Source organism: Lutra lutra, chromosome 3, assembly GCF_902655055.1.
Source record: "Lutra lutra chromosome 3, mLutLut1.2, whole genome shotgun sequence".
NCBI lineage: Eukaryota > Metazoa > Chordata > Mammalia > Carnivora > Mustelidae > Lutra > Lutra lutra.
The window spans coordinates 67251591-67264364 of NC_062280.1; the positions used below are offsets into that span (position 1 = coordinate 67251591).

The 12774-nt window shown below is 36.9% G+C and overlaps 1 protein-coding gene and 1 long non-coding RNA gene across 8 annotated transcripts in view; one reads left to right on the forward strand and one right to left on the reverse strand.

Annotated features, from left to right (window-relative positions):
• UBR3 (ubiquitin protein ligase E3 component n-recognin 3) overlaps window positions 1-12774 on the forward strand; it is a 241949-nt gene that overhangs the window by 122467 nt on the left and 106708 nt on the right. For all 6 annotated transcript variants that reach the window (XM_047722104.1, XM_047722105.1, XM_047722108.1 and 3 more), the window contains one exon: window positions 6232-6381. In XM_047722104.1, the coding sequence (XP_047578060.1) occupies window positions 6232-6381 (150 nt within the window). The remainder of the gene's footprint in view (window positions 1-6231; window positions 6382-12774) is intronic.
• LOC125095695 (uncharacterized) overlaps window positions 1-12774 on the reverse strand; it is a 129574-nt gene that overhangs the window by 33180 nt on the left and 83620 nt on the right. The gene's annotated exons all lie outside the window — the stretch shown is intronic.

Genomic DNA, 12774 nt, shown 5'->3' on the forward strand with positions numbered 1-12774 from the left:
TGCATCCGTGCCAACATCTCACATTTTAAATTTAATTGTGTTGAAAGTCAAAGTATAATTTAAGTAATTGAAGTGTGATTTGTAGCAGGAGTGTTTTCATTATTAGAATCGTCTCTGGTTGTACTTGGATTGATCATTTTTTACTATTACTGTCTCAGTTTTGCATCAGTCTTCATTTTTTAAGTTTACCTAAAAGAAATCATCGTAATCTCTTCATTGCATCAATTTGTATGACATATCTTTAAAAAAAAATTTTTTTTTGGTGTAGAAAATATGTACAGGTATTGATGTGTGCATGTGATTGGCAGAATTAAGTATCTTTATTATAATTCTTATTACAGAATATACCCTGTTATGCTGTTCATTTAATAAAGCTTAAAAACTTTTAAACTTTTTGTTGAAATATAACATATGCATAGAAAAGTGCATACATGTATCATGAGTATAGAGCTATATGAGTTTTTTTAAAAATATTTTATTTATTTATTTGACAAAGAGAAAGACCAGGAAAGGGAGAAGCAGATTCCTTGTTGAGCAAGGAGCCTGATTCAGGACTTCAGGACCCTGGGATCATGACCTGAGCTGTAGACAGGTGCTTAACTGACTGGGCCACCCAGGCACTCCATGCTATATGAGTTTTTAAAAACTGGGTGTTCCTGGGTAATCAGCATCTGGGTTGAGAAATTGAACATTACCAGCATCCTCTAACCCCTTTATGTTCTCTGTCACTGCTTCATGTTCTCTGTCACTGCCTGTAAGAGTAAAAAGTATCCTTATTCCTAATCCCATACATGTTTTGCCTGTTTTTGTTCTTTATGTAACCATTTAAATATAATACCTACTCTTCTGAGCTTGACTCTTTCAGAATAAGATGCTGTTAATATTTCTCCATGTCTGTATAGATAAGGAATAATAACTACATATAATTTGGTCAGAGATCCTTTTAAAATTTTAACTAAAATTTGAAATTGGATACTGAATGATAGACTCAATTATAAGTTACCAGTAATAAATATACATACATATTTATTGGAGGGATAATATATTTTAATTCATTATCGAATATACAGAAGCAGTGGTTTTTTTCTTTTAAGAAATAAAGCATGATCTTTTTAGTTTCTTGAGGAAAAGCAAAAAGGGATGTTGGTGTCTGTAATTACTAAAATTAGAACTCAGATGAAATTTGCTGTGCATGCACACAAAACAGACAATCATATAAAAAAAATGGGCAGAAGATATGAACAAACACTTCTCCAAAGAAGACATACAAATGGCTATCAGACACATGAAAAAAATGTTCATCATCACTAGCCATCAGGGAGATTCAAATTAAAACCACATTGAGATACCACCTTACACCACTTAGAATGGCCAAAATTAGCAAGACAGGAAACAACATATGTTGGAGAGGATGTGGAGAAAGGGGAACCCTCTTACACTGTTGGTGGGAATGCAAGTTGGTACAGCCACTTTGGAGAACAGTGTGGAGATTCCTCAAGAAATTAAAAATAGAGCTTCCCTATGACCCTGCAATTGCACTACTGGGTATTTACCCCAAAGATACAGATGTAGTGAAAAGAAGGGCCATATGTACCCTAATGTTTATAGCAGCAATGGCCACGGTCGCCAAACTGTGGAAAGAACCAAGATGCCCTTCAACGGACGAATGGATAAGGAAGATGTGGTCCATATACACTATGGAGTATTATGCCTCTATCAGAAAGGATGAATACCCAACTTTTGTAGCAACATGGACGGGACTGGAAGAGATTATGCTGAGTGAAATAAGTCAAGTAGAGAATCAATTATCATATGGTTTCACTTATTTGTGGAGCATAACAAATAGCATGGAGGACAAGGGGAGTTAGAGAGGAGAAGGGAGTTGAGGGAAATTGGAAGGGGAGGTGAACCATGAGAGACTATGGACTCTGAAAAACAATCTGAGGGTTTTGAAGGGGCGGGGGGTGGGAGGTTGGGGGAACCAGGTGGTGGGTATTGGAGAGGGCACGGATTGCATGGAGCACTGGGTGTGGTGCAAAAACAGTGAATACTGTTAGGCTGAAAATAAATTAAAAAAATTTTAAAAAAAAGAGGCTATACAAAGAGTAAAATTAAAAACTAAAGGGAGGAAGTAAAAAAAATAGAAAAAAATTTACTGTGCATGAAAAAGAGGTCAGAAGTCAAACTATCACTCTTCGCAGATGATATGATACTCTATGTGGAAAACCCAAAAGACTCCACTCCCAAACTGCTAGAACTTGTACAGGAATTCAGTAAAGTGTCAGGATATAAAATCAATGCACAGAAATCAGTTGCATTTCTCTACACCAACAACAAGACAGAAGAAAGAGAAATTAAGGAGTCCATCCCATTTACAATTGCACCCAAAACTATAAGATACCTAGGAATAAACCTAACCAAAGAGACTAAGAATCTATACTCAGAAAACTATAAAGTACTCATGAAAGAAATTGAGGAAGACACAAAGAAATGGAAAAATGTTCCATGCTCCTGGATTGGAAGAATAAATATTGTGAAAATGTCTATGCTACCTAAAGCAATCTACACATTTAATGCAATTCCTATCAAAGTACCATCCATTTTTTTCAAAGAAATGGAACAAATAATCCTCAAATTTATATGGAACCAGAAAAGACCTCGAATAGCCAAAGGAATATTGAAAAAGAAAGCCAAAGTTGGTGGCATCACAATTCCGGACTTCAAGCTCTATTACAAAGCTGTCATCATCAAGACTGCATGGTACTGGCACAAAAACAGACACATAGATCAATGGAACAGAATAGAGAGCCCAGAAATGGACCCTCAACTCTATGGTCAACTCATCTTCGACAAAGCAGGAAAGAATGTCCAATGGAACAAAGACAGCCTCTTCAATAAATGGTGTTGGGAAAATTGGACAGCCACATGCAGAAAAATGAAATTGGATCATTTCCTTACACCACACACGAAAATAGACTCAAAATGGATGAAGGATCTCAATGTGAGAAAGGAATCCATCAAAATCCTCGAGGAGAACACAGGCAGCAACCTCTTCGACGTCAGCCGCAGCAACATCTTCCTAGGAACATCACCAAAGGCAAGGGAAGCAAGGGCAAAAATGAACTTTTGGGATTTCATCAAGATCAAAAGCTTTTGCACAGCAAAGGAAACAGTGAACAAAACCAAAAGACAACTGACAGAATGGGAGAAGATATTTGCAAATGACATATCAGATAAAGGGCTAGTGTCCAAAATCTATAAAGAACTTAGCAAACTCAACACCCAAAGAACAAATAATCCAATCAAGAAATGGGCAGAGGACATGAACAGACATTTCTGCAAAGAAGACATCCAGATGGCCAACAGACACATGAAAAAGTGCTCCATATCACTCGGCATCAGGGAAATACAAATCAAAACCACAATGAGATATCACCTCACACCAGTCAGAATGGCTAAAATTAACAAGTCCGGAAATGACAGATGCTGGCGAGGATGCGGAGAAAGGGGAACCCTCCTACACTGTTGGTGGGAATGCAAGCTGGTGCAACCACTCTGGAAAACAGCATGGAGGTTCCTCAAAATGTTGAAAATAGAACTACCCTATGACCCTGCAATTGCACTGCTGGGTATTTACCCTAAAGATACAAACATAGTGATCCGAAGGGGCATGTGCACCCGAATGTTTATAGCAGCAATGTCTACAATAGCCAAACTATGGAAAGAACCTAGATGTCCATCTACAGACGAATGGATAAAGAAGATGTGGTATATATACACAATGGAATACTATGCAGCCATCAAAAGAAATGAAATCTTGCCATTTGCGACGACGTGGATGGAACTAGAGGGTATCATGCTTAGCGAAATAAGTCAATCGGAGAAAGACAACTATCATATGATCTCCCTGATATGAGGGAGAGGAGATGCAACATGGGGGGTTGAGGGGGTAGGAGAAGAGTAATTGAAACAAGATGGGATTGGGAGGGAGACAAACCATAAGTGACTCTTAATCTCACAAAACAAACTGAGGGTTGATGGGGGGAGGGGGTTGGGAGAGGGGGTGGGGTTATGGATATTGGGGAGGGTATGTGCTATGGTGAGTGTTGTGAAGTGTGTAAACCTGGCGATTCGCAGACCTGTACCCCTGGGGATAAAAATATATGTTTATAAAGCTGTAAAAAAAAAAAAAAGAAAGGATGAATCCCCAAGTTTTGTAGCAACATGGACGGGACTGGAAGAGATTATGCTGAGTGAAATAAGTCAAGCAGAGAGAGTCAATTATCATATGGTTTCACTTATTTGTGGAGCATAACAAATAGCATGGAGGACAAGGGGAGATGGAGAGGAGAAGGGAGTTGAGGGAAATTGGAAGGGGAGGTGAACCATGAGAGACTATGGACTCTGAAAAACGATCTGAGAATTTTGAAGGGGTGGGGGGTGGGAGGTTGGGGGCACCAGGTGGTGGGTATTGTAGAGGGCACAGATTGCATGGAGCACTGGGTGTGGTGCAAAAATAATGAATACTGTTATGCTGAAAAAATAAAAAAATTAAAAAAAAAAGAGGTCATCTATTTTATTTTCATGCTTTTAACCCTGTATCACTATAGAAGATTATCAAGCCTTACTTTAAAAAACTCCAGAAAGAGTGATTTAGCAGCTTCTTTGATAATGTGTTTTGCTATGGGGATTTCCCTGAAGTTTTCAAGTTGATGGTACCAAGACAGAAAAAAGGAAAACTATGTGTGTGAGATAGAGTCAGTGACAATTTAATTCTTTAGCATCTAATCTGAGACAATTTTTTTTCATGTCACTTCAGGTCAGGTATTTCTTTGTTTTCTTTTGAACTTGAGAGCAATCAGTTACATTCCCTCTTTTCTGTACTAAAGTTTTCTCCCTAAAAAAACAGAGCAATCATGTGTCAAATCTTAATACCTTCTGGTACTTCTTTCGAAATCTTTTCATTTTGACCAGTTAATCTTATTTTCATTGGCATCAAGCTTTCTGGTTCTGATTCTATTCTAGTTCCATTGTATTCTATTGTTAAATTGTTTTTTCTCTGATTTCTTCATTGGCTTCTTTTTATTTCCATTAATACTGAGCATCATCCAAAGTTCTCTTTTAGGTTTCTGGCTCCATTTTTTCTCAGTAACTCTTAATACATATTAGATATGTTTATTTGCATGAATCTTTATATAAAATGTATCTGAACTTGACATCTTTCTTTTTCTATTTCTTTCATGTATTTTTACCTATTTATTTAGATATGCCTCCATCTTTTAAATATGTCACACATCATTTCTATTTTTCTGGTCTTCCCAGTCCCCCCTACTTATTTCTTTGCCACTGTGGACAACATCATGTTCTTCACAGAATGTAAGAGTCTTTATCTGAGTATCATTATTGGCTCAGTGTTTAATTTCTTGCTGTTAATGACATTAATACCAGAGGATTACTGTTATTTTCTATAGTAGTTCTGCTTTATTAATACATGTGGTTTTATCTAAATGATTTCCTTACATAAATATGTATTGATTATCATTATTGCTAAGATATAATCACTAGAATTCAAAATAAAGGAGAAATGGTTCATTCCTCTTTTATCTCCTAGTAAATATTGCCATTTTCTTCCCCAGGAGCTGCCACGTTAGACATTTCCCTTCTGAAATGCCTCAAAAAAAAAAAAAAAAATTAAAACAGTCTCCTCCTAAAATCCTTTCCTTCCTGTGTTTTGGTTTCAGTTTTTATATGTGAATGATGCAACAACACTTGAAGTGTATTTAACCATATAAATTAAAATCTTTCATTATGGGGCACCTGGGTAGCTCAGTTCATTAAGATCTCCTTTCTGCTCAGGTCATGATCTTGGGATCCTGGGATTAAGCCCCTCATCGGGCTCCCTGCTCACTGGGGAGTCTGCTTCTTTCTCTGCCTATGCCCCTTCCCCTGCTCATGTCTCTCTCTCTCTCTCTCCCCCCACAACTATCTCTCTCAAATAAATAAATAAAATCTTTAACAAACCAAAATCTTTCATTATATAAACTGTATTTTTTTTCTGATTGAACGTTTTACTTCGGCAAGGTTAATTTTTTCCCCATAGTTTTAATACTATAAAACTTTATTGGTATTGAAGCACAAAATTATTTGAACTTGATTTTTTTTCCTCTGTATTTTCATTGAAGAAAGATTTTTCTCCTCGAGAATTAAGAGCTGTAATTTTTTTCACCTCAGATTCTCCGGAGAATGATATTCCTATGGAGATCACAACAGCAGAACCACAAGTTTCTGAAGCAGTATATGATTGTGTTATTTGTGGTCAGAGCGGCCCCTCCTCTGAAGACCGACCTACAGGATTGGTTGTACTGTTACAAGCATCCTCAGGTAAAATCAAAGTAATTTTTCAGTGGATTATCTTAGAGCCTAAGTGTATACAACATGTTAATAAATATCTGTATTAATTGAAAGTTATATCTTTGTCTTGATATAACTATAGATCTATATAGCAGGGATCAATTTAGATCTGTTAGCAAGGATTTTAAATTTGGTTTTCTCTGACTTTCCTGGGTATGAGTGTTGGAAGAAGCCCTTTACAGAGAAGTCTCTCTATATGTTATACAGTCTTTTTCCTTAAACTGTTATGGTATATTATCTATCCTAGAGAGCCTGAATGGAGTTCAGCTTTCTTGACAATTTAATTGTTTTAAAGTTGGGGTGCGTTTTAAGCCCAGAAATATTGTCAGTTAAGTATTTTAACTACATAAGGCACATTCAGGTAGTTTGCATTTATTTCTTGAGCTAGTAGAAGCAGTAATTCTTGAAACAGCTTGCTGAATATCTTTGCCAATATGTAATTAAAAAATTTTTAAAAATTTATTTTAGAGCATGCACGTGGGTTGTCGGGGGAGGGGCAGAGGGAGAAGCAGAGACTCTCAAGCAGATTCTGCACTGAGCAGGGAGCCTGACATGGGGCTCCATCTCATGAATGAGATCATGACCTGAACTGAAATCAAGAGTCAGACATTTAACGGAGCTACCCACGTGTCCCTAAAATTTTTTTGAAAAATAATTTTGAAGGATTTGTCTGAATGCTCTCTATCCTTTCCCATGCTAAAGTATTTTAAGGTGTGGTAACTCTTACACACTCTAGTCCTAATGTATCGAGTCCATTTTCAACAGGAGCTTGTGTGAAGCAAAGAGAAAATAAAATTCTTTGACCTTGCTTCTGAGCATTTTTTCCTAGGGTGTTTATTCGCTAAATTAGTATAGTAAAGTGGAAAGAGATATGACACTCCCCTGAGTTCAAATGCAGGTATTGGTTGATGTAATCTGGCTAAGTTTGTTGCTTTCTTTTAACTGGAGACAATGTTGACTTCAGAGAATTGTTTGGTTAAGTAATGTAATATAGGCAAAAGGATCTAATGGGGTGCTGGTAAATTAGTTTATCCTCTTCTTACTTTTCTTGCTTAAAAACAAAATTCCTTTGGAAAATCCCAGTTGAATAGGACATTGGAGTAGAGCTGTCAAGACCAGAAAGGCCTACTAAAAAGGAAATGTATGGGGTACCTGGGTGGCTCAGTGGGTTAAGTATCTTGATTTTGGCTCAGGTCATGATCTCAGGGTCATGAGATGAAGCCCTGTGCTCAGCGGGGAGTCTGCCTCCCCCATCTCCCTCTACCCTCCCCCTGCCCCTGGGTCCATGCATGCTTTCTGTCTCTCTCTCTAATAAATAAGTAAATCTTATTTATTTATTTATTTATTTATTTATTTAAAAAAAAAAAAAAGATTTTTATTTATTTATTTATTTGACAGACAGAGATCACAAGTAGGCAGAGAGGCAGGCAGAGAGAGAGGGGAAAGCAGGCTCCCCGCTGAGCAGAGAGCCCGATGCGGGGCTCGATCCCAGGATTCTGGGATCATGACCTGAGCCGAAGGCAGAGGCTTTAATCCACTGAGCCACCCAGGCGCCCCTAAATAAGTAAATCTTTAAAAAAATAAGGAAATGTCTGAGAGTATTGGCTAGTTTTGTAGATATTTCTGTTTTCTACTGCTGTGACAAAACTAGCCTATTAGATTATTGCCACTTAACTTCTTATAACTTTTTCACCAAAACTTCATAATCATAAATGTTTTCTTTATTCCTTTATTCATTTATCCCACAAATATTTATTGGGAACCTAGGTGCCAGATACTGTCATAGTATAAAACAAAGCAAAACAGAATCTCTGCCCTAATGAAGGCAGAGATTTTGTTTTTATTGTTTTAATCTTTATTTGTTTATTATTTTATATTTTTAAAGTTGCTTTGACCAAATTGTCACTTCATTTAATTCTTTTTTACAATTTTGTACACTAGCTAAACTTATTAATACTGGATCATTCCACTATATTGTAGCTCTTTTTTATAGATAGAAGGAAATGAATAAGAAACTAACATGAAAAAGCATTAGATCTCTAAAGAGTGACTTTAATTGGGAACTGTAGCAGGTGAAGTCTCTGGCTGTTTCCTAACTTTCTGAGCCTCACACACCTACTGACATCTTGCATTTTACCACTCTCACTTTTTTCCTTACTTCTGACCTCTATTTTAATCTGTCCCTTCTCTTTTTCTTTTATCTTTTTAAGTTTTAATATGGAATGTTTTATTTTATTTTTTGTTTCGAGTTTTTATTTAAATTCTAGTTAGTTAACATACAGTGCAATATTAGTTTCAAGAATAGAATTTAATGATTCATCACTTACATATAAAATCCAGTGCTCATCAAAACAAGTGCCCATCATTCATTTAGCCCTCTTCCCCCCATCTCCCCTCCACCAACTCTGTTTGTTCTCTATAGTTGAGAGTGTCTTAGGATTTTCCTCTCTTTTTCCCCCTCCTCCTATGTTCATCTGTTTTGTCTCTTAAATTCCACATATAAGGGGCGCCTGGGTGGTTCAGTGGGTTAAGGCCTCTGCCTTCGGCTCAGGTCATGATCCCAGGGTCCTAGGATCGAGCCCTGCATTGGGCTCTCTGCTCAGCAGGGAGCCTGCTTTCCCCTCTCTCTCTGCCTACTTGTGATCTCTGTCTGTCAAATAAATAAATAAAATCTTAAAAAAAAATTCCACATATAAGTGAAATCAAGTATTTGTCTTTCTCTGACTAACATGTTTCCCTTAACATAATAAACACTTAACTCCATCCACCTTGTTGCAAATGGCAAGATTTCATTCTTTTTGAAGGCTGAGTAATATTCTATTGTGTGATATATCACACACACACACACACACACACACGCACACATGCACACACACATACCCCATGTTCTTTATCCATTCATCAGACATTTGGGCTCTTTCCATAATTTGGCTGTTATTGATAATGCTGCTATAAACATGTGTCCCTTTAAATTAGTATTTTTGTATGCTTTGAGTAAATACCTGGTAGTGCAATTCCTGAGTCATAGGGTAGTTCTATTTTTGACTTTTTGAGGACCCACCATACTGTTTTCCAGAGTGGCTGCACCAGCTTGCATTCCCACCAGCGGTGTAAGAAGGTTCCCCTTTCTCCGCATCCTCACCAACACCTGTTGTTTCCTGCGCTGTTTGTTTTTGCCGTTCTCACAGTGCGAGGTGATATCTCTGTATCTGTAGTTCTGATTTGCATTTCCCTGATGATGACTGATGTTCGGCATCCTATCATGTGTCTGTTGGCCATCTGTATATACACCTACTTTGGGAAAATGTCTCTTCATGTCTTCTTCCTATTTCTTAACTGGATTATTTGTTTTTTGGGTGTTGAGTTTGATAAGTGCTTTACAGATTTTAGATACTAACCCTTTATCAGATGTGATTTGCACATAACTTTCCCTATTCCATCAGTTTCCTTTTAGTTTTGTTGCGTGTTTCCTTTGCTGTGCAGGAGCTTTTTATTTTGACATAGTCCCAATAACTCATTTTTACTTTTTTTCCCTTGCCATAGGTTATGTGTCTAGTAAGAAGCTGCTACAGCTGATGTTGAAGAGGTTACTGCCTGGGGTTTTCTCTAGGATTTTTATGGTTTCAGGTCTCATATTTAGTTCTTTAATCCATTTTGAATTTATTTTTATGGATGGTGCAAGAAAGTGGTCCAGTTTCATTTTTTTGCATGTTGCTGTCCAACAACATTTGTTGAAGAGACTGTCTTTTTTTACATTGGATGTTCTTTCCTGCTTTGTCAAAGATTAGTTGACCTTATAGTTATGGGTCTATTTCTGGGCTTTCTATTTTGTTCTGTTTATCTATGTGTCTGTTTTTGTGCCAGTATCATACTATTTTGATGGCTATAGCTTTGTAATAGAGCTTGACATCCAGAATTGTGGTGCCTCCAACTTTGCTTTTCTTTTTCAAGATTGCTTTGGCTGTTTGGGGCCTTTTGTGGTTCCATACATGGTTTAGGATTATTTGTTATAGCTCTGTGAAAAATGTTGTTGGTATTTTGATCAGGATTGTATTAAATATGTAGACTGCTTTGGATAGTATAGACATTTTAATAATATTTATTCTTCCAATCCGTGAGCATGGAATTTTTTTTTCATTTCTTTGTGTCCTCTTCAATTTCTTTTATAAGTGTTCTATTATTTTCAGAGTACAGATCTTATACCTCTTTAGTTAGGTTTATTCCTGGTTATGGTATGGTTTTTTGGAGCAGTAATAATGAGATCGCTTCCTTGATTTCTCTTTCTGCTGCTTCATTATTTGTGTACACAAATGAAACAGATTTTGTTACGTTGATTTTTTTATCCTGTGACTTTGCTAAATTCTTGTATCAGTTTTAGCAATTTTTTGGTGGAGTCTTTTGGGTTTTCTATTTAGAGTATCATGTCTTTTGCCAATAGTGAAAGTCTGATTTCTTCCCTGCATATTTGGATGCCTCTTATTTCTGTTTCTTGTCTTATTGCTGAGGCTAGGACTTCCAGTACTATGTTAAATAACAGTAGGGAAAGTGGATGTTACTGTTTTGTTCCTGACTGTAGAGGAAAAGCTCTCAGTTTTTCCCCATTGAGGATGGTATTAGCTTTGGCTTTTTTGTATATGGCCATTATGAAGTTGAGGTATGTTCCCTCTATCCCTATTTAGTTGAAGTTTTTATCAAGAATGGTTGCTGTATTTTGTCAGGTGCTTTTTCTGCATCTGTTGAGAGAATCATATGGTTATCCTTTCTTTTACTAATGTGGTGTTTCACGTTGACCGTTTCATGGATGTTGAACCACTCTGCATTCCCTGCAGCCCAGAAATAAATCTCACTTGATCATGGTGAATATGAATATGGAACATTTTTTTTAAAGATTTTATTTATTTATTTGACAGAGAGAGATCACAAGCAGGCAGAGAGGCAGTCAGAGAGAGAGGAGGAAGCAGGCTCCCTGCTGAGCAGAGAGCCCGATGCGGGGCTCGATCCCAGGACCCTGAGATCATGACCTGAGCTGAAGGCAGCGGATTAACCCATTGAGCCACCCAGGCGCCCCTATATGGAACATTTTAACCACATAATGGAGTAAAGAGACTAGTGAAATGAACTTCCATGTCTCCATCAATCTTCAATAGTGATTAACTTGAGCTAATCTTATTTATCTTCCCCATGCCCCAAATTATATTGAAGCATGTTCCAGACATCATTTCATTTCATCTATAAATATTTTTACTGTTTCAGTTAAAAAGAAGTTCTTGTTTTTAAAACATTACCACAGTGACTCATAAGTAAATTAGTTCCTCAGTATAGTTATATATTTAATCAGTGTTCAAAATTCTCCAGTTGTTTCTTATTTACTTTATTAGATTGATTAATTTATAGTTACAGGGTCTCCTTGTAATCTTTTAATTAGTAGTTTCCTTTTCATCTCCTGTCTTTCTCCTCCATTCTCCAGGTAGGCGCTCTCCTACACCTGTACATTTTACTCTTTTTTTTACAAAATTGGCTCATTGAAAAACATTTTGGATTTTGCTGGATATATCCCCATGATGTTTAACTCTTTCCTCTGTCCACTCTGTTTTCTGTCTGTTTGAGATAATTCACTTTAAATGATGACTATTGACTAGAGTAGTCAGTTCATCAGAGATCACAAATCTTTCATTTTTTGTTTATTACCTGAAATATTTCTATAAAAGAAATTTTACTTCATCAACTATTTTGGTTACTCTGACAAATAAATTATACCTGAAAGACAGGATAAATACCATCTTCTTTCCCTTTATTTAGTAGTGCTCCAAGTATTGAGGTAGTGGTTCTTTAGTCCTTTCCCAAAATAATTAATTAGTACTTTTAGTATCATTATGATCTGTTTCAGTTAATTTCTTATTGATGATCACATTCTTCTTTGTTCAGTGAGAGCCTCTTCAAGTTACTTCCTCAGTTCTTTTTTATTTTTTAAAACATTTTATTTATTTATTTGAGAGAGAGAGAGACAGTGAGAGAGAGCATGAGGGAGGAGAAGGTCAGAGGGAGAAGCAGACTCCCCATGGAGCTGGGAGCCTGATGCGGGACTCGATCCAGGGACTCCAGGATCATGACCTGAGCTGAAGGCAGTCGCTTAACCAACTGAGCCACCCAGGCACCCTCCTCAGTTCTTTTGATACAAAACTTATAGACTTGGGAGTTTACATCTTTTGGCATGGCAAGTTATACCTTTCTCACCCAGAAATCAGTCATTTCTCTAAGAAGTTTCTTTTACTGGGAAATGGTATTTAGAGACCACAGTCTGGGTGCTAGTTGTGCTTATTGCTCTAGACTTTTTTTATAGCCATCAATCCTTTATTGGCCTGT